This window comes from Emys orbicularis, chromosome 10, assembly GCF_028017835.1.
Source record: "Emys orbicularis isolate rEmyOrb1 chromosome 10, rEmyOrb1.hap1, whole genome shotgun sequence".
Classification (NCBI taxonomy): Eukaryota; Metazoa; Chordata; order Testudines; family Emydidae; genus Emys; species Emys orbicularis.
In genome coordinates, this window is record NC_088692.1 from 87,514,937 (window position 1) to 87,540,902 (window position 25,966).

At 47.7% G+C, this 25,966-nt stretch overlaps 1 protein-coding gene across 1 annotated transcript; it reads left to right on the forward strand.

The window, feature by feature from the left end:
• The first annotated feature begins 914 nt into the window (after positions 1–914).
• On the forward strand, positions 915–25,667 carry NOX5 (NADPH oxidase 5). Its single transcript, XM_065412283.1, has 15 exons — positions 915–1,034; positions 1,518–1,668; positions 3,698–3,908; positions 6,508–6,742; positions 8,985–9,138; positions 10,832–11,007; positions 12,149–12,331; positions 13,868–14,000; positions 14,997–15,139; positions 19,208–19,252; positions 21,078–21,202; positions 22,064–22,148; positions 23,862–23,961; positions 24,816–24,982; positions 25,536–25,667. Exons 1-15 carry the CDS (start codon positions 915–917, stop codon positions 25,665–25,667), a joined length of 2,160 nt encoding a protein of 719 aa, XP_065268355.1.
• Positions 25,668–25,966: the final 299 nt, after the last annotated feature.

The following is a 25,966-nucleotide window of genomic DNA, read 5'->3' on the forward strand; positions in this document are numbered from 1 at the left end:
CAATGCTCCCCAGGCTGGCACTCAAGCAGTGTGGAGGAGAACACAGCTTGACTCAAATGCAGAAGATAAAAGAGGCAAATGGAGTGCAGGGCATAGCAGAGGGAGTAGTGGACAAGGACCATGGGGCAGTGGGGAGAGACTGGAACTGGGACCTGGAAGGAGAAGAAACTGGGTCTGGACACAGAGGAGACTGGCACTGGCTGGACAGCTGTACCTGCTGTTTTAACAGAGGCCTGGGGGAAACACCAATGATAGCAAGATATTGAAATATAATTCCCAAAGCATTATCAATTCCCAAAACAGTTCCCTTACTGCTATATGTCTGATCCAGTGCACTAAATGCCCTAATAACAACTATGTGGGTGAAACCAGACACATCCTCACACAGAGAAATGATACAAGAGAAAAACACTCAGGGGCAAACACCTTTCACAAAACAGTCGCTGCATATCTGACCTCTCAGGCCTTGTCCTCAAAGGAAAGCTGCACAATACCTTCAAAAGATGTGCCTGGGAACCTGAATTTATAACTTTGCTAGACACTAAAAATCATGGACTGAACAGAGACACTGGATTTATGGCTTATTACAACAATCTGTAACCTACTAACCCCACTTCTTTGTCCTATGACTGGAGAGTTGTTAACAGACCACTTCACCTTGAATGGTCTCTTATAAGTGTTAAATATTACACTAAAGAATCTGTTCCACCTTGTATTTAGCTGTGGCACTCCGAGTACATTTCACAGAGCTTGAAAGCTCGTCTCATTCACCAGCAGAAGGTGGTCCAATACAAGATATTGCCTCAGCCACCTTGTCTCTCTTAAGTGCCTAATAAGGCATTTCTAAATCTGAGCAATTAACATGCAGTTGAAATGACAGTGTTTAACGGTGCCTTTTTGGATTTCCTAGCACAATGAGTATAGACGATGACACCCAATGGCTTGAGTGGGTAACGAAGCAGTTTGAAAGCATCGCTGGGGAAGATAAAGAAATTGACTTGGAAGAATTCAAAACTGCTCTGAAAGTGAAAGAGGCAAGTTTTGGGGGGCTGGGGGGGAGTTTGGCTGATGATCTGCTGTGTTTCTGTTCAGATAGCCAGATGTGAGCTCAGACTAGAGGTATTATTAGACTTCACCCTTTTGTCAGTAGTTAGTGCAAAACAATACTGGCAGATTAAAATAGGTCTGTGGTCTGTTGTTATCCTGTCTTAATTAGAAAAGTGAAGCTTAAAAATAGAATGGAGGGGCTAATGCAGAAGGGTTACAAAGAGCTTTGATTATCACAGTACTCGTTATATATTGTTAGCAGTGATGGAAACCACAGGCGAAAGACTAGGGCTAAATCTTTAAGTCTTAGTCTTTTTGTCTGACTAGTTTTTTGTAAGGTTGCTAATCACCATGATATTCAGCCCTTACTAAGCCAAAATTTCCATTGATGTTAATGGAAGACTTCTGGCTTGGGTTTATAAGGAGTACCCCTTAAATATTGATGAAAATATTTGCTCTCCTTTCTGTAGTCCTTCTTCGCTGAGAGGTTCTTTGCATTGTTTGATTCTGACGGGAGTGGAACCATTAGTTTAGATGAGTTACTCAAAGCCTTGAACCTTCTCATACATGGAGACGAAACAGACAAGCTAAGATTCCTCTTCCAAGTTTACGATGTAGATGGTAAGATTCTGAAGAATTTACTTACCCCCACTTGTCATTTGGATATCAATGCTGCTGTCCTCCTGAGCATGAGAGTGCTTCCGCCTTCTTAAAGATGGGTGGAGGGAACATGCCATTAGCATATATTTATACGAATCGGACCGCTCAGCTGAAGCCATTGTCTAATATTCGATAGCGCCAGCTTTGTCCTCTTCCAGCACAACATAGACGTCTCCTCCTGAATTAAATCAATCTGGCTGAGAAGTATCCGAATGGACACTTCTAAACCATCTATCAAGCTCAACTTTGCAATCCATGACTTTTCAATCTTCCCCATCTGTGATGAAGGTCTCAAAAATACCCTTAAAAGGCAGCAATTAAACTAGCCCCAATTGTAAGTTCTACCTCGGTATGTTCTTACCCTAGACAGGAGCCAAGTCGTTAGGGCTAGATCCACCAGGGGGACTTACACATGATCATCAGAGCTGCTGCCTAAGTCCCTATGTCCATTCGTAAAGGCCCCTCGGGATCGCCATCTCTGTCATGGGGCACATGCGCAGCCCCCTCAGTCCTGACACCGCCAAGCAGCTCAGCACCGCACTCACACCTCAGCCCCAGGGGGATTCTCGAACTAGGCCTTCCTTCATCTATCGCACTTGTGGGGCCTGATCGGGTCGTATGCTCAGAGACCCCCCTTAGAGCACATCTAATGGATCAGAGCCCACACAGAATACAGTCAGGGCAGGTGGGTCCCCCCCCCCCTTTTACTACATTGCCTGCCGCACTCACCAGGATGTGGGAGACCCAGACTCGAATCCTCACTCTGCTAGAGGTAGAGCAGGGATTTGAACTCAGATCTGCCACCTCCCAGCTGAGTACTCTCACCACTGGATTATGGGGTGACTCCCTCCCAATCTGTCTTGTTGGAGCTGTTCCACTCTGTATAAATAATTAAATATTAATTGGGCCAGAGAGAGAGGGTCTGCCTATGCCGCAATCAGAGGTGTGACAGTGGCATGCATAGCCATCCCCATCAATAGCAGTGAAGCCGCGGCTGCACGGGCTGTACAAGTCCATGCAGGACTCTGGATGTGTATTCAGGTGGCTAGCCCATGCTGCCAGAGCATCATTATTATTGTTATTGGCGCAAGCTATGTGAAAGCTAGCTTGGGGATGTCTACACACGCTGCAGTCACACCTCTGATTTCGGTACACAGAGAAAGAGATTCATTAACGGGCTGATTGCACCAATGACTATTTTAATTATTTCTACACGGCATTTAAACACACTCAGTGAAGAACAAGTACAGTCAAAGACAATAAAAAGTATTTTGTTAACAAAAAATATTTGTTCGCAAATATTATTCATAGTGAATAGTTTGATCAAAACCACAGAGGCAGGTTTGAAGCTAGGGATCTGACTCCAAAACATACCTGCCGCAACTTGAAATTTGCAAAAAGGTTTAGTTTTGAGGGTCATGCTTTTTTTGTTTGGTCTAGTATTGAAATTCTGGTACATGTGAAATGTTGGTTTATCTACAGGCTAGGAAAAGGGAAAACATCAGCAAAATAAACGTCCCAGTTCTGCCCTGCCAGTATTTTCTGCTCTGACCTAATTGAGTTTAAAGGATTGGCCACAAAACTAAGAACCAAATCACTTTCCAAGCTAATTTGACTTTACATTTTGCAGCCAGTTAAGCATGTCTGTGTCTGTAATGGTGAACGTTGTCAATCAAAATTGGAATTCACACACTCAAAATAGTTGTTTCACGTAGATCACTCACTACTTAATCTAAATTAAACCAATTTTTTTCCTAATCTATCAACAATTAGCCAACCTTACCCTCGGGGTACAATTTCCCAATGAAAATCCTGAGTTCAAGGAAGGAAGCCTGTTTCTGTATCCAAGGAGAAGATAAAACTAAAAGCACCCAGGGTTTTCATAAACCGGTTCACTAGCTGTTGTATATCCTTTTGTTGTCTCGGTAACACAGGAGCAAATGTGTTATTACTTTAATCTGTGTCAGATGTAAATTCTTGCTCACCGTAGGCAGTGGTTCCATTGACCCAGATGAACTGCGCACAGTCCTGAAATCATGTCTGAAGGAGAGTGCAATATCCTTGCCAGAGGAGAAACTGGATGACCTCACGCTGGCTCTTTTTGAGTCCGCCGACAAAGACAACAGTGGCTCCATCACTTTTGAGGAACTCAGGGAGGAACTCGAACGCTTTCCAGAGGTCATGGAGAATTTAACCATAAGGTATTTTATACCTAGTATTTTATCCTTTGACAGGCCCCTCTGGGTTCCTAATCAGTGCTGTATATTAGAACTCCATTTTCCTTGTTAGCACCTTGTTCTTCCCCGATTTCACAGGCTCCTTCAATATCATTATTTATGCTCACAGCGGCCTAGCCGCGGATGGGTGCTTTTTATTTTTTCCCTTTGCGATTAAGTGTCCCTCTTCCACGAATCTACCAAACCCTTCCCCATCGGGAGAGCACGAGGCCTGGGATCCCGTCCAAGGCCTGGGGGTGACTTTTGAGAAACAGCACACTTAAAGGAAGCTGCATCCCTTCTGTCCACAGCGGGGCTGCTTGAACATTCTCATGGCAAGACGCCCTCCGTGCTGTACTCCAGCTACACAGACTTGGTCTGCTTGAGTCTACTGCTGGCAGCTGCCATCTCGCTGGGAGCTGGCATGTTTTTCTGACACTCGCTTACAGATGCCCAGTGTGAGAAACCGGACACCAGTTTCTGTGCTGCGTCAGTGCTGGACTAACAATCAGAACAGGGCAGTGATGTTTAAAAATGAAGGGCCTAAGATCCTGCGAGGTGCTGTGAGCATCCCCTGATGAAATGAAGAGCACGATAGCACCTCAGAAATGCTGCTTGTCATGTGCTTTGAAATGCTCTTCCTGGAGGAGAAGAGGCCAGGAGTGAGTCTTGCCATGTGAACCATCAGAATGTGAAAGGGAGTAAAATAGTGCAGTGTTCTAGACATTACACATCACAACTGACTCTCCTCCTAATCTGTATAATTAAAGGCCCACCGAGAGCCGAGGGTAGTGGTATCTTTCAGGATGGTTCCCCTCTATCAATGGATTCTTCAGTGGAGATGCCTTCAGAATGTGAGGAGCCCCAGGGGATACCTCTCACTCTTATTTCCATAAGGCGAATCTCCTGCTTCCACCTAATCAGCATTAAGTGAGGGACGTTGACCCTTCTCTGGCATTGTGGAATGATGTAGGCACATCATCTCCACCTATTTGGTGTCCTCCTGATAGTGGCTTCCAGCTGCCTTTCCACTTTCTGTGCTTCAAGAAGTTGGGACTTCAGGGTGCCTCCAGCTGTCCATTTATTGTAGGGTCCCACTTCCCACCTTTGTGGCCATTACAGCCCACGGGAAGGAGGGTTTGTGTTCCAGTAACTTTATCCAAATCCTCCTCCACCAATCCTGATTCATCTAGGAGCCAGTAGTGCACTGCATGAGCAGAGCAGCCCAGGGGACATTCCAGTCGGTAAACCAAGAGCTCAGGCCAAATGCACCCAGCGTTTATACTGCTTTTACTGCTCTCAATCCATCCAGAGGGTCCCAGAGGTATGTTATGCTCAAGGTGGTGCAAAGGAGGAAGGCCAGCACCAACATGTGGGGGCATGGAGTCATCATCATCATCTTGGCAAATCCCAAAGGGACATGGCCTTCTTGCAAATGTGGTTTGAGCATTGGCCTGCTAAACCCAGGGTTGTGAGTTCAATCCTTGAGGGGGCCACTTGGGGATCTGGGGCAAAATCAGTACTTGGTCCTGCTAGTGAAGGCAGGGGGCTGGACTCGATGACCTTTCAAGGTCCCTTCCAGTTCTAGGAGATGGGATATCTCCATTAATTTCAATTTCAAAAATTTCAAAATCTAGTGCCACCCGGATCGATCTCTGGCAAGATGTTTAAGGTGGTCTGATTGCCAGTGCTGGAGAGAAACCGAATATACAATCTTGTGGTGCCACTGAAGCTTTTGGTGGCCTCATGGTCACCGGCTGTGTAGCAGCATTCCTTGGTACATACACGCTGGAATTCATTGGGCTTCCATTCTAATAATATGTCCATACCAGCCAAGCCGTCGAAACCGCTGATGGAGGCGGTTGCTGGGTTTGGCTTTGAATATCCTTGTTGCTGAGCTTGTCCTGCCATTTGACATGGAGCAGGAGCCAACGAGAATTGAACACGTCAATCTGGTGATCTTCAGCCCTCCTCTGCGCCCATGTTTCGTGTCCATACAGCAGAGTTGGTGTAACTGGGCTTCTGTAGATCGGCAGCTTTGTAGCAAACGTGATGTCACGACTTCCCCACAAAGGCGGCTGAAGGGCCCCAAACATGGCAGCCGCTGCTGCTATACAAGCTTCCACATCTTACAAGCCTCCTACAGCCCTGTCTGGGACACTGCCCATGTATTTGACAGCCGTCCCCTGCTCAATGACCCATCCGGCTGGGTTAATATTGTGCTGTTGTAAGCTGGAGCTGGAGGCTGTTTGATGGTCTGGCCAGGGACTTAGTTTTATATGGATTATATGGAGGTGTAAAGTCTGGGGGCAGGGAGTGCTGGTTGGGAAAGGAGCTTGCCACGGGCAGAGGTATGCACTGATTCAGGGGCCTGCACCGGCAGGAACGCTATCTGCAGTCGAAACTCAAAGGAGAGCATCCTGCAGCTGCTGTCACTGGCACCCCTGGGAGTTCCCCTTGGAGAGTGGGTGCAGGGCCGCCTCCTCCCCCACCTTTCCCAGTGCTCTTCTCACAGCTGCAGAGCGCTGGAGCCGGTTGCTTTGTAACAAACCTCTTCCCTTCATGTTCCCTCCCTTTCCAACAGTGCCGCGAACTGGCTAAAGCCCCCGACAGCCGAACAGAAGAGCCACACGCCGCGCTACTTAACCCCAGCCTACTGGCACAACAACAGGAGCAAGCTGCTCTTCATGGGCGGCTACCTGTGCCTGAATACCCTCCTCTTCACCTTGGCTGCTCTGCGGCACGCACCTCTCGGGGGCTGGGTCATGGTGGCGAAAGGCTGCGGGCAGTGTCTGAACTTCAACTGCACATTCCTTGGGGTGAGTCCTGCGCCTCTCCTGGCAGATGGGGACGGTCACACTGTGGGAGGGTTCGTGAATCAGGGGTCACAAGGGGCTGAGGGTAGTGCTTGCGTGGCAGGCGCTCTAGAAGAGTGAAGCATGGAATCGTAGAAATGTGGGGCTGGAAGGGACCCGGAGAGGTCATCGGGTCCAGCCCTCTGCGCTGAGGCAGGACCAAGCAGACCTAGACCAGCCCTGACAGGAGTTTGTCCAACTTGTTCTTAGAAACCTCCAGTGATGGGGATTCCACCACCGCCCTTGGGAGCCTAATCCAGAGCTTAACTACCCTTATGGTTAGAAAGTTTTTCCTAATATCCAACCTAAATCTTCCTTGCTGCAGATTAAGCCCATTACTTCTTGTCCTGCCTTCAGTGGCCATGGAGAACAATTGATCATTGTCCTCTTTAGAACAGCCCTTAATGTATTTGCAGACTGTTCTCAGATCTCCCTTCAGACTTCTTTTCTCAAGCCTAAACATGCCCAGTTTTGTTAACCTTTCCTCACAGGTCAGGTTTTCTAAACTGTTGATCATTTTGGTTGCTTTCCTCTGGACTTTCCTCTCACAAGGGCTGAGTAGAGAAGGGACAATTACCTCCCGTGTCTTACATATGACACTCTTGTAAATACATCCCAGAACGATATTAGTCTTTTTTGCAACTGCATCACATTGTTGACTCATATTCAATCGGTGATCCACTATAACCCCCAGATTCTTTCCAGCAGTACTACCACCTGGCCAGTTATTCCCTTCCACCTCACCTGCACTCAGGAAATAGGATTTCTAAGGGAGAGAGGATTCTTGCCGTAATGCTTGCTTTTTCTATGGGGGCATGCAGCAGTTTTGCTTTGCTTCTGTTCAAAAGGGCAAATGTTGGCAATCATTAAGACAAGTACTTTGCCTTTATTGAATTTCATCTTGTTGATTTCAGACTAATTCTCCAATTTGTCAAGGTTGTTTTGAATTCTAATCCTGACCTCCAAAGAGCTTGAAGCCCCTCCCAACTTGGTGTCATCCACAAATTGTATAAGCCTAATCTCTACTCCATTATCCAAGTTATGAATGAAAATATTGACTAGTACCAGACGCAGGACAGACCCTGCAGGACTGCATTCTCACTACTCCGACAACACTTCAGTTGGAAGAATCATAAGGCATGTCCACACTGGAACTGTAGGCATCATTTCCAGTTTGTGTAGAGCCGTGCTAACGCTAAGGTCTGGTCTACACTGGGGGGGATCAATCTAAGATACGCAACTTCAGCTACGAGACTAGCGTAGCTGAAGTCGATGTATCTTAGACTGACTTAGAATCACTTACTTCGCGTCCTCGCGGCGCGGGATCGACGGCTGCCGCTCCCCCGTCGACTCCGCTTCCGCCTCTCGCCACGGTGGAGTTCCGGAGTCGACGGCAGAGCGATCGGGGATCGATCCGGCGGGTAGTGTAGACGTACCCTAATGGAGCTAAAAATAGAGCCCTAGGTACATCCTCGGGGCAGCTGCATGGTGTCAGGGAAGGCTAGCTGCCCCGAGGACGTACCTAGGGCTGTCCTGCCACCTCTACAGCTGTGGCTACACTACTATTTTAAGCGCGCTAGCTCGACCAAAGCTAGCATGGTACATCTACCCAAGCCGGGAATTACTCCGCCAGCTCCTCTGTAGACACGCCCCAAATTACCGTGGAACTCACTGGGCCGGCCAAACTGCTCTTTGCCATGGCAGGAAATGGAATGCGTGGTCATGTCACTTGCTGGGGAATCAGACCATTGAAGTTAAAAATAAAAAGTTAAAGAATAACAAACAGGAAGAAGGATATGAGCTCTGCGAGAGCAAGTAAAACCAGGACTGGCCTCACCCCAGAGCAGCCAGCACAGAGACATCCCTTCGGTCTTCTTTAGCTTTTACTCGAAGGTAAAGAGGGGTAGGATGGCCCCACGAGAAGAGCACTGGGCTGGGACTCAGGAGAGTTGGGTTCAAGACCTGACTGTGACCCTGGGCCAGTCTTTTTACATCTCTGGGCCGTGGTTTGCCCTTCTGTCCTGTCAGGATGATGTTACTCACCTTAGCAAAGAGCTTTGAAGTAAGTGTGTTGGGTGGAGTTAGAGGCGATGATACACGGAGGTCAGACCTGGTCCCTTCTGGCTTTAAACTCTATGGCTCTGTGTCCTGATGGAAAGGGCTGTAACAGCGAGGCGTGACTATCACTGTCGTCTGGTTTTCAAAGGTGCTCATGCTGCGCCGTTGCCTGACGTGGTTGCGAGCTACCTGGGTTGCGAAAGTTTTCCCACTAGACCAAAACGTCATCTTCCACCAGCTCGTGGGGTATGTGGTGGGGGCTCTCACAGCAGTTCACACCGGAGCACATGTGGGGAACTTTGGTGAGTAGTAAACCCTCTGCTTGCCCATACCCCCATGCAATAATTGCTACGATTCTTTTTTTTGCAATACGCTTTGCTCATGCAACCATTCTTCTAACGTACGCTGCAAATCTAAAGAGGAAAAACCATCAATTATTAAAATGGAAAATGCCAACTCCTCTTTAACTCTAAAGAACATCAGCTACTAAAAAACCAAGGATTGAAATCTGCATTAAATACAGACTTGTTAAAGCAGCATTTCCTAAAGTATGGGGTGCACCCTCTGGGGAGGGGGGAATGGGCACATGAAGGACCAGCCAGCAGGGTGCAGACAAACCTCTTCATTGTTCTCCAGGGTCTGAACTTTTATTTAACGAAAAAGTTGGTCTCTATGTGTTATGGTTGCAAAGAAACCGTTCAAAACATGACTCACGGATAACCAATGTAGCCTTGTTCTACCTGAATTAAAGAGATCCTGAGACAACAGCTCTGATACGGGGAACTGCCCTGAGTGTAATTGACGTAGCAACATCTGCCTGAGTCTGCAGAGAGCCTAAAACAATAGCTCTGAGGTGTGATTTGCCCCGGTCATTTTGGATATCAGTAATAAAGCTTCTTTAAATGTCAGCCTTTTTAACTATTTAACAGCACATCAAAGGATGTAAGAAAAGAGAGGAAGAATTGTAAAGCTTGCTCCAGCATGTCCTGAAGTAGACGGGGGTTCTAAGGACTATCCGGGGGAGGGCATGGGGGGCATAGAAGATATATACATTTAACAAGAGCAGGCCTTTAATGAGATACGGTGAGACTGAAGGGACAAAATTGATTCCATATTCCTAAAGGGGGGGGGGGGTCAGCTTTCAAAAGTTTGGGGAGCAATGGATTTAAGGCAGGTGTCGCTTGTAAGATCAGCTCAGCATTTTACTTTCACTCTTCCCATTGCTAATAATTGTGTAAGGTTTCAACTAAGGTAGAAGTGTATGTGAGACAGGAAGGGATTGGAGCTGTACGTAATCCACTGGTTCATTGTGCGTTGTCCCCCTCTAGTGGCTTCCCCTGATATGAGGTTAAGAGCTTGCTACTGTTACCAGCTAATGGAGTTTCTCTTTAGCTCAAGTGCTCAAGGTTCTGCTGACAACCCATGTTTGGAGCGAGTTGTGGAATATGATCCTGCTTTAGGACAAATCAGTCAGAAATCCTGACTTCAACTTCCTCTGATTTATAAGGGCACCCCTGAGGTACTTTGTGGGAGGGTGGGGTGTAGTTTTTTTTTTTTTTTTGCATAAACAATATATTTTATTAATAAATACAAAGAAAGGAGACATGATTGCGACTGGAATGCTGGCTCCAAGACAAAGAAAACAGGTTTAGTGCCATGGGGTCCCAGGACCACAACCCAGTAAGGCAAAGGATTGTTTTGTATTCCATTGCCCTCCAAGCTTTTTTTGGTCAAAGAAGGGTTAATATTACTCTATGGGAGACCTGGGTACATGGGCCCTTGTTGTTGTCATCATTCTGTATCTCTGAGTTACACTGCATCCGAGGTGTGCGTGGCATTTTACAGACAAATCAACAGATCAGGGACCGCAGCTTCGAGGAGTTCATGGCCACATTGGGACGCCCAGTATCCCCTTGTTGATCCCGTACTCCTTGTGGAAAGCGCTAATCCCCGTGGCCGCTGCTGCTCCGCAGCCCCATGTTTCTCTGTGTTTAGTCAGGCTGACGCAGACCCGGGATCGCCCCGCGCTTTGGGAATATCTGTTCACCACTCGGCCCGGGATTGGCTGGGTTCACGGGAGCGCCTCGATCACTGGGATTGCACTGCAGCTGCTCATCTGCGTGATGCTCGTGTGCTCCAGCACCTTTGTCCGGAAGAGCGGCCATTTTGAGGTACTCCCCAGCTGCACCTGCAAGTGGGGTTTGGTTTTGCTTGTTCCCCCTTCGTTACAGCGCAGTCATATATGCCCCAGTGTCTCCCGTTCTGCATCCCTTTTCTGCCAGAGTCATTTTCATGCATTTCTTTCCACAGTGATTCCAGTCGCAGCACGATGATAATGTGTTAGTCCCTCTCCATGAAGAACTGAGTAAACTGGTAGCTGATCTTAGAGGTTCATTTAACTGCATCCCATGCAGCCAAACTCCTACGTAGACAGACAACAGGAAAAACCTGCTCACAAGGGCAGGGGGTGGGTGGGGGACAAAGCACTTTAATGGGTTAAGAAATGAAACCCAGCAATTCAGACAAACTCAGGTAATTACATCCCTCGCAAGGCCAAGTTAAGAACTCTCATCCAGTGACGCTTCTCCCACTGCATGGGGGCGGTTAGTGCAGGAACTGGCTCCTTGTCTGCAAAGCCGCCCAACGCAGATGGGCGTTCAGTGCTTAAGGGGCTTACAAGGGCTTTGCTTTACTCTGTGCCTGGCACCAATTTGCTGTGCACAACAACCAGATCTTCACAGAGCCCTGCTCAGACTCTCCGTCTGGGAAGCACGGCCCCCAGTACCACAGAGGTAGGGTGCCCTCTCTTCCAGGGGGGCCTGTGTGATAACATGGTCCCTAGGCTTATTTGCCTGTTCAGGTGAAATGGAGGAATGTTGAGACTTGCAATAGGGCCTCAGTTACTCCTCTCAGTTACACCTGTATAAATCCAGGGGCCTCTTGGGGCAGGTTCTGACCTCAGTTACTCTTGTGTTGGCCAGGAATGGCAACGCTGAAGTCCCTGGAGGTTCCCCATTGACACCAGTATAACGGAGAGCTACATCTGGCCCCCTACTGCTAAGAATGACTCGTTTTCCAGACCTGTCCACGGCCGTTGTTGGCTGGGCTGGAAAGCCGAGATGGAGCTTACTGTATCTAGTGCCTAGAAATAACAATGAAAAGAAATGATGGAAAACTAGTGACACTTTACCTGAACTACAGCCACAGTTGGGCTTCATCTTTTGCCACCACTGCCCTCATTAGTCTCTCTTACTGTTCATCACCGACGACAGGCCAGTATCCCCAGTGATCCGTTATTGTTGTGACCTGCAGGTCTTCTACTGGACTCATCTGTCCTACATCTCCATCTGGGCTTTGTTAGTCCTCCATGGCCCTAATTTTTGGAAATGGTTTGTGGTTCCTGGATTTCTGTTCGTGGTGGAGAAGACAATTGGCATTGCTGTGTCACGCATCGGGGGGCTGTACATTGTGGAAATCAACCTCCTGCCATCGAAGGTTTGTTCCCAAAGTGATCCAAGGATGCCCACTTACGAGAATACGTTTTAAAAATACCGCTGGGGCTGGGGGGAGATGTGAAATAAAGAATTGGAAATCGAGCTTACGGGGGTCCATTCCTAGCTTTGCCGCTGACTTGCTGCATGACCTTGGGGAAGTTGCTTCACCCCTCTTTGCCTCACTTTCCTATTCCCTAAAATGGGGATAAAAATCCTCGCCCCACTTCACAGGAGCGCTTTTGGCATTTGTAAAGTGCTTTGCGATTCTGGTGAAAAGCACTGTATAATAACAACTATTCTTATGTGACCCAGGGGAAAAGGAAGGAAAAGTGAGACAAAAGAGGTATTAAAAAGACAAACTCAGATGATTGTCTACTGCAGGGGTAGGCAACCTATGGCACGTGTGCTGAAGGCGGCACGCGAGCTGATTTTCAGTGGCACTCACACTGCCCTGGTCCTGGCCACTGGTCCGGGGGGCTCTGCATTTTAATTTTAAATGAAGCTTCTTAAACATTTTAAAAACCTTATTTACTTGACATACAACAATAGTTTAGTTCTATATTATAGACTTATAGAAAGAAACCTTCTAAAAACGTTAAAATGTATGACTGGCACGCGAAACCTTAAATTAGAGTGAATAAATGAAGACTTGGCACACCACTTCTGAAAGGTTGCCGACCCCCGGTCTACTGTGTATTATGGCAGCGTGCTGGAATGGCAGCATTCCATAGACTCATGGAAGTTAGAAATGGCAATGCTCAAATAGGGAGGCAGTGTGGCATAGTAGGTAAAGCACCAGCATGGGACTCAGGAGATTTGGATTCAATTCCAGTCTCTCTGTTCGCCAGACATTGGGCAAGTTTCTGTGCCTCAGTTTCTCCTCTGTAACGTGTGGCTACTGATTCTCTTTGTAAAGTGATTTGAGATCTGCTGCTTAGAGCTAGGGGTTATTATTCTTTCATCTGGTGCAAGAGTGATCCTTATGTTATATAGCCCAGAGCATTAATTAATCTATTTTAAGTGTCTAAAGAGTTGCCCCCCACCCCTTCTTTTGGGTCACTGCTGCACAAGCCAATGTGAAAAACACAACAAATGGCACAGAATCATGGTTTAGTATTTGGCCAGTCAAGACGTTCTCTTGAGCTGCATCTTGACTTGTCTGATAACGAAACAATCTGTGTGATGCAATCCTCTGTCAGCATTAATAGGACCTTTTCAGCAAACATTGACACAAAGGCCAGTGCCTGGGCACCCATTCCTAGAGGCCTCTCCATGGAAGCAGGCTTGGAGCAGATATAGGTCACATCTCTGCAGTTGAGAGGGCCTGGCTGTGCCAACAGAGAGGTAGCTAGACATCTGCATGCTCTAAAATATGCCCACAATTATCTGCATGCTCAAAACTGCAGGCACAAAATTGGAGGCTGTTGTGCTCTGGAGAAGCTATGTCAGTGGAAAAGGCTTAGAATAACGTACAGTCTGCAGGGTTTTCCTATGTGCAGAGAGATTCTCTACCTCTCGGCTTTTCATTTCAATCAAGGTGACTCATCTTGTGATTAAGAGATCACAGTTTTTCCACTACAAGCCTGGAGACTACGTTTACCTGAATATCCCAGCGATTGCGAAGTACGAGTGGCATCCTTTCACCATTAGCAGCGCTCCTGAACAACAAGGTATGTGGTTATACTGGACACCAGAACTGCGCCATTTTGCTATTTAATCGGAATGGTTACTTACAAAAAGGCTAGAATGATAAAATAGCAGATAGAGACCATTTGGTATGGTGCAGTGAGATTTTGCAGCACACAGGCTACATTTGAAGCAACTGATTCAATATCCAAGAATCATTTAATTAGGCGCTCTAGCTGTGGCATGCCGAGAAGCAGGTGTGTTGTTGTTTTTTTAAATCACATGAGAAAGGAAGCTCTTTGCCAGTCTGGTGTCTGGTTTCCCTGTGCTGAGCTGGGACTTGTATTCCACCTCATCTTCTTCGCCCAGCAGACGCGAGCTCCACACTTCTGGAAGGAGAAGCAGATGGGCATAACTTCACAGCAGCTGCCTCCGACCTCTGCTTCCCCTGTCCCTGCTAAAAGGGAACATTTCCACCTGCCCTGCAGCTCTGCCCTTCCCCCTTGTGTGGAATCATGGGAAATGTGGTTTCTCTGAGCAAAATCAAAGACAAAACAACTGTCTCCTCCAAATCACTTATTTCCCTGCAATTAGAGAAGCACTGCTGTGTATTACGTGCTCAGAAAGGGGCTGACTATCTTAGGGATAACATGTCTCATCTGATGTACAGATCCTGTGACTGCAGCTGATATATTGGATGACTGACCTAATTGAAATGGCCAGAGCATTTATTTGGTTAGCTTTCCTTAGCAGCCTTGTTACTCCCTCTGGTGTTTCTGAAAGCCTGGAATTCAGCCTTAATTTAAATGCTGGGCCAAAATCTGTTCTCCATTAAGTCCAGGGTAACTGCAATAGACTTCATAGAAATTCCTCTAGATTTTCACTGGTGTAACTGAGACAAGAACTTGGCCTGTTGATTTAAAAATGTATCACTCTGCTTCTTGCCTGGAGAAAGTTTCAGTCCAGCTGTATGATTCCCTCATCAGAATATTTATACAAGGCTCTTTCTTATTTCACCGTCGTCTGCCTTCATTTCACAGATACCATCTGGCTGCATATAAGATCACGAGGACAATGGACCAACAGACTCTATGAATATTTCAGGTGGCTTGAACCACTCAGCCAGGAGCCCAAACGGCTAATGAGAAATCTAAGAAAGCAGAGGTACCACAAATGGACCCAGGTTTGTCATGGACGGGGATTATTTTTATGAATCACTTTTTGTAGTTTAAAATAGGAGTGCCTTTAGTTTGCTTTTCTGTGAAATGCGTTAGGGTACCATAGTGCCTGCTGCTACCACTAGGCAGTGCCAGTTGGGGATGGGAGAGGGGCCTGTAACACGAGCGGACTCACCCCTGCGGCGCCTCCTGCTGGTCTCTCGGGGAATTAGCTCGACCCAGCCTCCGGAGCGCCCTCTGCAGGGCGGTGATCTGCCTTGCTCTCTACTTCTGGGCCCCGTGTCCCTCCCAGGACCCCGGTGCCCCTGGCTCGGGGTGCTGCGCCCTGGCAGTACCCACACGCTAAGTCACCCCTCCCAGGGGAACCCCCACCCGCTAACCCTACCTCGCCTCAGTATCAGGTTACTGCCAGTCACCATCTAGCCCCACGCCCAGGGGCAGACTGCAGTATCAGCCACTCATCACAGGCAAGGTTAGGTTTGGGCCTGCTGCCTTGGCCTATCTCCAGGCTGCCCTCTGCAACCCCTAGTACCTCCTGGCCTAACACTAGGCCGCAGCCTGGGGCTTTCCAGGCTGGAGCTCCCCAGCTCCTCAGCCTTTCCCCAGCCCTGCTCCACCCAGGTACTCTGTATCTAGCTCCCTGCAGCCAGGCCCTTCTCCCTCTGAGTGCAGAGAGAGACTAGTGAGCTTCTGGCTGCCCTGGCCTTTATAGGGCCAGCTGGGTCTGTTTGGGGCATGGCCCAGCTGCAGCTACTTCCCCCAATCAGCCCAGGGTGTTCTCTCTCACCCCCCATCCTTCCCAAGGGCTGTTTTTAAACCCCTCAGAGCAGGAGCGGGTGACCACCCCGCTACAGGGCCCTGCCTGTATTTATCCTGGCACATTGCCCTGTGCGGAGGCTGTTCATTTCTTCCTGTTGAGGACACCCAAACAAGTATGAATATTCTGTTGCTACAAGGAACCTAAAAGCCTGTTGCTTGTGGAATCAGAAACGTCTGGGTTTCTCAGGCTGATGTCCTAGTATCAGACATACAGAGGGCTCTGCTAGCTCATTAAAACACGCCACAGAGTTCAGTATCGGATGCTTCACCTGGGACAGTCACCGCTCCGCTTCGGATTGGAATTGTGTGTCTTCCCGTAGAGTTATTCCTACTTCCTGTTTCCCAAACAGAATGTGTGCTGTAGGTCTGATCTGGGCTTCTGGGTACATACAAGAAGTGTGCAGCAGAGGGATAGGGCTGTAAAGCATTTCCAGGCTGAGGTTGGAGTCCCCCACACTGCTCTCTCATGGGGATTTTCTATCTATTCTTTATGGGTTTGCTGATTTTCCCTAATCAAAAATAAAAACCATCAAGCTGGAAAGTGAATTACATGCTCGTGGTGACTGGAAAGCAGCACAGTGATACTGAAACCTGAAACAAACAGAGCAGGCCATTATCTGAAAGGCCTAATAATAATCCCTTGCTCTTATACAGTGCTTCTTCATCAGCAGCTAGCGCAGTGCATTACAAAGGAGGGCAGTACCATTCTCCCCATTTTGCAGAAGGGGAAACAGAGGCACAGTGGGATGAAGTGACTTGCCCAAGATCACCCAGCAGGCCCATGGCAGAGCTGGGCACAGAGCCCAGGTCTCCAGCATCCCAGTCCAGTGCTCTAGCCGTTAGGAAACACTCCCTCTAGAAAAAATAAGACAGACCCTAGGCTGGCGCAAATCTGCAGAGCTCCACTGACTTGAATGGAGCTACACCAGTTTACACGAGCTAAGGATCTGGTTCTATATCGCACTGCTGTCCAATCCTCACGACATTCTGCTGCCCACGTGGCATCAGATTTGTGCATGTAAGAAAAGCAGGAAGATCTGTGTCCTGGACGTTGTCCCCTGTAATATGGGTAGTAAGAAAGGAGGTAAGAATGCCCAACAATTTCATGTCTAGTTACAGTTCATGAAATTGTTGGGCATTCTCACCTCCTTTCTCACTAGCACATGGCCCAACACATTTTTTAACCCTCATTAGAGTTGCTTTCTGCCCTGGGGCCTAAGCAGAGAAGCCCTGGATGGATCGAATAGCTCCTTTCAATAAAGAGAAGAAAGTTTCATCTAGCTCAGTGACATGGCTCACAGTGTTTTCTTTGAATTTGGCTCTAGGGACAGCTTTTCCGCTCATCTGGTTCGGAGGCGTCAGTGGCCACCAGTAAGGATGAAACAATTGAACTGACATCTTACAAAGCCGCCAGGTACCCTGACCCTGAACCTGCTGACATCACCGTCACCAGAAGGGATGAAGAAGAGAGCCTACATGCCAGAGAAGTAAAGGCCGTTCATTTGTTGGCTAGACAACTTACCATTGATTACATGCTTCCAGGGCTACTGGGTTCAGGCGGCTCTGCATCAGCCCCATCTGGGCTGCGTCTGGATGGCATGAATGAGCCCTTTTAGGAAAGGCGTCGATGAGTAAGAGGAGAGGACCGTGTAAATGCTGGCCATTGGGGGCCTGCATTCAGGAATCAATAGGACTGGTCAAACCTTTCCACCAAATATTTTTTTTGATAGAAAATTGGGGTTTTGACTTAAAAAAATTTTTGCTAAAATTATCTGTTTTGGTTGAAAATTTTTATTTTACATTGAAAAACTGGATATCCAAAAAATCCCGTGTCTTTGGTTTTTGGCCACAAAAAGTAAAACGGTTGATGTGGAATTGCCTCCTGGGGGGTTACAGTTTGGGTGTCTCGTATCCCCATTCTCCACTCTGGGCTGGGTTCCATAGCCAGACTACAGCTACCATGCACTGTCATGGATGTGATGGCTCAGCAAGAGGGGAAACCATGGTGCATCCTGGGTGATGTAGTCCAAGTTGTACTGAGTGGTAGGTAAGGCTCCAATCCTGCAACCCTACACATGTTTAATTTTAAGCCTCTGACTATTCCCATTGATTTCAGTGTGACTTTTTATGTGTTTACTGTTAAAACACATACATAAGTGTGATCTGGATGAAGGCCCAAATCATGACATCTCTGATGGGTGGACACATACAATTCCCATTGACATTCACCTTTTGTCCTTTGTAGAGAAAATACACAGGAAGACACTGGATGATGTTTGTGCTTTTTATCAGTGTTTGCTACTGTGGCTTAATAATGAATTTCTTATTGTGAATTTTAGAAAAGATTCCTCTACAAAGCTGAAATGTGTAGTAATACAGTAGTCACTAGTGGACCAGTTTAGACAGACAAGGAATAGAAAGGAAGTTGTTTTAAAATCAGCAAAGATTCACACTCTCTTTTTAAAGGGGAAAAAAAAGCAAAATTAGATATAAATCATACTAATGTTAGGAAGTTGGAGAACCACGTTTACTGGCTTTTATCATCTGATATGAAAAGCTCTCAGGATATTGATTCTGTCACAGCTGAAGGAGTAGTCATTACAGATAAAGAATTTATATGCACCATTTTTAATGAGTTTCTCTCCCGGTTGCTGTTGAACTATTATCTTTTCTCTCAGTTAGCAGAGAACCTCCTACCATTGTCAATCTGATCAAAATTCTTGTACATCTCTTATTCCCTCCCATGCCCTACTAACGCATGATTTGTGGGAATTTGAATAATTACATTTTTGAATCAACCTTTGATTCAATTACAATCTGGATAATTTACACAGACATCTTGGGTGAGATTTAATGCCTTTGAAAATCTTCCCCCTAAACTTATGGGCCTTTCCATTTTGGATAACGATAATTTTTATTAACGTGAACTGTAAATGGAAAACCTTTACTTTATGTTGCCCCTCTCTGAAGAATGGGTATATGGCCACCTACCTTGAAAGTGACTCCTGCAGCACTAAAATTATATTGTGTTTGACTTATTCCTGGTGCAATGAGTAGGTCAGGAATGATATAACCCAGATGAATGTCTCCACCAATCTGGAAAAACTGGAAAGAAGTCGATAAGTATGACCGGGAGATCTATGGGTGACTTTAATACTCAGAGTAAGGGTGACTTTAATACTCAAGATGGATTACATTCTGAGAACAATGTCATCTGCTTGACTATTGGTAACATTGTTTTCTTGACGTAACAGGTTTCTGCCAAGCTGAGTGAGAATCACAGAGTTTGTAATATCAAGGTAAGAGTCTCCTTTGCATGGCTGGTTAAAGCGCCTCCCCTGAAGTTGGCTCTGGGCAAACAGACCCCAGAGCCAGTTGCAGGATCATTGACTCATAGACTTGAAGGTCAGAAGGGACCATCATGATCATCTAGTCTGGCCTCCTGCACATCACAGGCCACAGAACTTCACCCACCTGCTATAGACCCCTAACCTCTGGCTGAGTTACTGAAGTCCTCAAATCATGGTTTAAAGACTTCAAGTTACAGAGAATCCACCATTTACACTAGTTTAAACCTACAAGTGACCCATGACTCAAGGTTAAAACCCCCCAGGGCTCTGCCAATCTGACCTGGGAGAAAATTCCTTCCCGACCCCAAATATGCTGATTAGTTAGACCCTGAGCACGTGGGCAAGACCCACCAGCCAACAGGGCAGTAGGACTCTGGCCTGTAAGTCCTTTCTGTTGTAAGTAGTCCTTACGTGCGCAAGCAGTGCCACTCCGGGGCTAAAGTAAATCTCATTCCCTCAGGTTCCCCTTCTTGTTCACCTGACTATGGGCCCCACCATCCCTAGACATTGTGGTGCCCTACGCAGCCCTCCCGCGGGTGGGGGTGGGGGGCTGCACCCAAGGTCTGTTGGGGGCAGGAGTGGGCTTGGGGGGAAGGGGGGAAACCGCCCCCTAGCATGAGCCGGCAGCACGGAGCAGGCTGGGGCCGGGTCGCTCTACTTCCTGCCGCCTGGTGAGTGCAGGGCGCACCCGACCCCTGCTGCAGTCCTCAGGGGAAGGGGTGGAGTGGGGGTGGGGCTGGGGCAGAGCAAGGGTGGGGGCTTTGGGGAAGAGGGGGTGGGGGCAGAGCAGGGGCGGGGGCAGCTTTCCTGGCTGGCTGGCCGCTGGAGCAGCACGCAGCTGCGTAGGGCACCAGGAAAATTGGGGCAATTTGGTGCCCCAAATTTCCTGGTGCCCTTCGCAGCTGCATAGTTTGCGTATGGGTAAGGACGGCCCTGGTGTGGGGTGTGACTGGGCTGGTGCCGGAGCACTTTCCTGGCCCTGCGTCTACACCAAACAGAGAAAGCGCAGCTGTTTCTGGCTGAAAAGTCAACCTAACAATTGCTTTGCAATGTTTTGAGTTGATTGTTTTCTCCCTGAATTTTTGGGCAGGTGGAGAACCCACCAGAAAGCTTCTTGTGTCCATCTTTTCCGCCAGCAATGCTGAGCTGAAGTGATATTAAATCTCACAGTTACAGCTCTGTTAGCTCATGTGATGCAGCCAGGCTGGACGCAGCCTAAACCGCCAGGCTGGAAATAAGAGAAATAATTATAACGACTGAAACATTTTTCAGAAAAAAATCCTGGGCCAGATCCCCAGCGGGTGTCAAACAGCAAAGCTCCACTGGAGCCCACGGAGTTACAGTGATGGACTGAGCTCCCCGACTTGCCTACCTTACACGAAGGTGCTAAATGGCACAATGGCCAGGATTGTCAGACAGGGTTAGCACCCACATCAACGCCAGACTTTCACAGCAATCTCAGCTCTCAGCTAGGCCCTCAAAGAAATGACCACGTTGGGTGCTGAGCACTTGCCTTGTGGTTCATAGAGTCATCCACTTCCATTAAAGGCAGAGAAGCTCCATTAAGATGCTGATCTTCAATCCTGAATCCCCTATTGAGCTCAGGGGGTGTTTTGGCTGTGCAAAGAATGCAGGGTGAGACCCTAGGCTGTTACCTGTCCCCCTGCCAGTGCAGGGTTATCTTAGATAAAAAAAAAAAATGAGAAGCATCTCTGTGAAACTGAAGCAAATGTATCTTGTGTGGCTCCAAACTGCAGCCTTTCTTCTCTCTTAGTGCTATATTGATGGCCCCTATGGGACACCTACGCGAAGGATCTTCACCTCGGAACATGCTGTGCTGGTAGGCGCTGGAATCGGCATTACTCCCTTTGCCTCTATCTTGCAGAGCATCATGTACAGGTTGGCATTGTACCTCCTTAAGGCTTTGTAAGTAGAATAAATACTAACCCACGGAGGCGGAATTTTTCTTCCATTGCCAAATAAAAGCCACGCAGTGATTTCAAGATTCGTGCTACGTGTTACGTTCAGGGTCAGTTCTTTTCTAGCTGATCTAGACCTCATTGCCACATTAGCTGGACACTATTCCTGGTTCTCCCACTGGACTGCTGGGTGACCTTTTACAAGTCACCTCTGCCTCGGTGCCTCAGTTTCCCCATCTGTAAAATGAGGATAATGATCTGATGTCCTTTGGAAAGCGCTTTGAGATCTTTGGGCGAACAATGCTATGTAAGAGCTAGGTATTGTTAGCTGAGGGGTTTACTATCATTGACTGGATTTTAACCTCACAAGGGCCCTGCTGAGGTAGGGAACTGCTATTCTCTCCATTTTGCAGATGGGAACTGAGGCCCAGCGTAGATCAAATGACTCGCCTGAGGTCAGACACAAAGGTTGGGGGTTGAGCCAGTGATCTCTCCACTAGATCGTCCTTTCTCCCTGACATTAAGGACTTTGTCCTTACAGGTGGGTAAAAAGATGTTCCTAAAACCAAATTCATCCTTCCAAATGGACAGACACTACACTGAAGATTGACACCCAAACAGAAAGTTTGCAAAGAAGCTGGATAAGGGTATTTTCTAGAGCTGGTCAAAAAAGGTGAACACTAGAAAAAAATTGTTGAAATTTAGAATTTTGGAAAAACGTGGCCCAGCTCTAATGACTTTCTAATGAGAGTTTTCACTCCTGAGGGCGGGGTGTGTGTGTGCTAAAGAGCTGACATGACAGTGCTGGTTACCACACGTGGGTTGTGTTGCATTCTTCTAGGTATCGCATGAGAAAACCAAACGATCCCCGCTGTGGCTATTCATGGGGTGAGAGCCTCAAGGATGATGAAATGAAGCTTAGGAAGGTGAGCTCCTACTTATAAGGATAACTCAAAGCTTCCCATCGACGACCTGAGACTGCTGGTAGTAAATATCTGACGGAAATTCTGTGAGCTGCTCTGTGCAGAGGGCTCCTGGGCAGAGCAACTTCCCGGATCAGGGCCCAACGTTGTGTTGTCCGAGGGTCTGCTGGCTTACCAACTTCTAACCACTGCACCAGCTTTTGAAATGCAATAATAGCTACGTTTTGCTGCAGAAACTGTATCTCAGGGCTTGTCTGCACTAGAAGCGCTGCATCGGTACAGCTGCACTGATGTAGCTGCGCTGCTGTAGCAAGTCTAGTAAAGACGCTCTAGGCTGATGGGAGAGAGCTCTCTCGTCAGCATAATAAATCCACCTCCGCGAGAGATGGTAGCTGTGTCATAGCCCTGTCCATATTGGTGCTTAGATCGGTGCAACTTACGTTGCTGGGGGCGGGGGGTGGCTTATTCACACCTCTGAGTGATGTAAGTTTATACCAAAGTTAGTGGTAGTGTAGACCTGGCCTCAGGCTGAGACTTACAATGCCCCATTTAAGTCAAGAGGGGCTAATGTACTTTTGGAAGCGCTGCAGTTGATTATAATAGGGATGCCAACAGATTCATAATGAAACCATTGGCACCTATGTCGTAACTGTAACAATAATGTAAGAGGTATAAACCATCCAATCATTTATAGGGTTTGGGTTCTTCGATGCACTTCTGCCAAGAGGTCTCCAGACCCTTGTCCTGCACTCAGAGACATCCTTCTAAATAATAAATGCACAAAAACCACTCCCCTAGAGCTATGTTCACAGCATACAGACAGAGGCATTATATAGAAACATAAAATACTCTTTCTGGAAGAACAACAAGGAGTCTGGTGGCACCTTAAAGACTAACAGATTTATTTGGGCATAAGCTTTCGTGGGTAAAAACCTCACTTCTTCAGGCATCTGAAGAAGTGAGGTTTTTACCCACGAAAGCTTATGCCCAAATAAATCTGTTAGTCTTTAAGGTGCCACCAGACTCCTTGTTGTTTTTGTAGATACAGACTAACATGGCTACCCCCGATACTTGAGATCTTTCTGGAAGGTTACAATGTAACACAACTTTATTTCTTAGAATCCAGAACAGAGAGAGACAAAGCAGGCTGCTCCCTAAGGCAGAGAGGACAGTTTACCCCACCTTGCTCTAGGCTGGTTGTTTGCAGACTGACTGCTGCTCCCAGATTGCATGCCTCCCTATAGACCCCTCGTGCCTGCAAGCAGTAGCAGGGAAACCCCTGAAAATTAAAAACGATAGTTTACAATTTTAATACAGGTTTGAATACTCCACTCCCCCAGGCAATGGGTCTGACCTCAGCTGGCATAAGTTGGCATAGCCCCAGTAGAGTAAGTGAAGCTACATTGATTTGCTCAGGCTGAACTGGCCCAATCTGTGGGACTCTGGAGCTGCCTGCTAACCATCCTGCTCCTTCACCAGATCCCGTGGTGATGAACATGGTATAAAGGCCCAGGCAGAGACAGAATTAGAACCTGGCTCTGTCCCAAGCCTGTCTGTCCCTTGTCGATTGTGACCGAGAGCCGCTGGGGACTGGGGCCTTGTCGCTTTGCCAGTCTGGGGGCTCTAAAAGGCACAAACACCAACAGGTCAACTGATTCATAGTTTGGTATGAAACTGTGTGGCTCCCTAGCACCAAAGCAAAGAGCGTGCTTTCAGGTTGACTTCATCTGGATCAACCGAGACCAGAAGTCCTTTGAGTGGTTTGTCAGCCTGCTCACTAAACTGGAAATGGACCAAGCTGATGAGGAACCGGAAGGTAAGTGGAAGCCAAGCGGCTCTAGTGAATCTCCCCCTCCCCCATTCCGATGGGCAGGTGTGAATGCTATTGACCTCAGCCCCGCAGCAGAGTGCAAGTGTCTTTAGTAACACAGTAGAATGTTGCATTGTCCCTATTGTCATGGGATAGGCCCATCTGCAAATACAGGAAAAGAGGCAGCTGGAGGAGGGGGGGATTTGTGAGCTGCAACCATTGTGTCCCAATCCTGGCTCCATCAAAGCCCACTGAGGCTACGCTCCACAGGCTCTCGGCAGGTCCTTACAAGAGGGGCACTCCAGGGCCAGACACAAGGGGGGCACTCCTGGGCCAGACTTAAGTGTGGCCCAGGTACCCTTGGTCTGAATGCTGCCACCGCACTTCTTCCCCTGCTTGGACTGCCCCGCTCCTGGCAGGAGAACTCTGTGCGAATGGTTGGGTGGGAAGCCTCAGTGCCTTGGGCACCGGCACCAAATAATCCGGCTTTGCTACTTCGTGCTACAGCTGCTGCGGCTCTTCTGATAACGTGTCCCGACCACATGCAGTCCACACTTCCAGAGGCAGCACCTTCTCGCCATGAGCAACACGAGGAAGATACAGTCGGGGGTCTGTGAATTGGTGGGAGACTCTCCTACCTGGAGGAGGGGGCCTAGAACATCGGGCTGGTGTATAGACCAAAAGAGAGTCTGTCCGGTTGAAGTGACATGTTGTTCCACCTATTTTCCCAGGGACAGGTGGTCTCCTAGCTGAGGTTTTGGTGGCAATGTGTTTTGAGCCTGCCTCGGTCAGTAATTCTGCATTAACAAACTGAAATCCAGATGCTCAGCTATCACTTTGCTTTTCCCTTAAATGTACAGGCCGTTTTCTAGAGATGCACATGTACATGACTTCAGCTCTTAGTAAGAACGATATGAAGGCTATTGGTCTGCAGATGGCTTTAGATCTGCTGGCTAAGAAGGAAAAGAAAGACTCTATCACAGGACTCAGGACCAGAACCCAACCAGGCCGCCCTGACTGGAGCAAGGTAACGAACCTTGAAACCCAATTAACAAACTGCTTCTGCGGGCACCCACCACAAGCACCCTGAGCAGGGTAATGCTGGAGTAACTCCAGAGTAGTCAGTGGGGTGTGTGTATTTACAATGGTGTCAGTGTGGTCAGTCTGGCACTCCAGGCCCAACCTCTGCCTCCTCAACCAGGCAGGTTCCTCTTAGAGTCAACGGGAGCTTTGCTTGAGCACGGAGCTGAAAATGATGCCTTAGGAGTCAGGGTTTCTGGTGGCTTTTCAAGTGGGAACTCTATGAGACTTCTTTGATGGAAGCTTCAAGTTTCATGTCTGCTGTTTAAGGCTACATTACATCGTCACCTTATCCATGCCCAGGAAACAAGCCACCCTCCCTAGTAATTGTTAATGGCCACCCATGAAAAGAACCTCCCTAGGTGGTGCTTTGTGCCACTTGCTTAGCTTTGTGGTGGAAGAGAGCTAGTGAACCAAGGGCACATTAATGGTGTTCACACAAGATGTTAAAACAGACCTCACCTTGTTCTTTTCTTCTCTCTGCTTTCGTTCCGTGTCAGGTGTTCCACAAGATGGCAGAGGAAAATAAAGGGAAAGTCCAAGTCTTCTTCTGCGGGTCTCCAGCTCTTGCCAAGGTAGTCAAGGCTCACTGTGAACACTTCAACTTCAGATTTTTCAAAGAAAATTTTTAATAATCTCTTTCTGTCCGTCGCTGCCTTTCTCCATAGCCTGGAGAGAGGTGTTTAGAATTCCCTTCCTGCCGGTGATTTAAAGTGTAGTGTAGGTGTTTGCTTCTGTAATTGCTGGCACATGCATCATACTTACAAGAGAGCTTTCTTTACCTTCCTCTCTGATTGTATGTGGGGAAATGTACTGTGTTTGCCCAAAGCATGGTCTAAACATGCTCCATAAATAAAGCATGTTTGTGTTCAGCTGAACCTGCTGTCTAGCATCTCCAGCTGACTCCCAGTCTGAGCAAAAACAATCACTT

Excerpts from the sequence above, each read along its gene's own strand:
- NOX5 (XM_065412283.1), top strand. The coding sequence starts at position 915 with ATGAGTATAGACGATGACACCCAATGGCTTGAGTGGGTAACGAAGCAG. Across the intron at positions 3,909-6,507 it reads ATGGAGAATTTAACCATAAG|TGCCGCGAACTGGCTAAAGC; the intron begins GTATTTTATACC and ends CCTTTCCAACAG. Across the intron at positions 19,253-21,077 it reads ACAGAGTTTGTAATATCAAG|TGCTATATTGATGGCCCCTA; the intron begins GTAAGAGTCTCC and ends CTTCTCTCTTAG.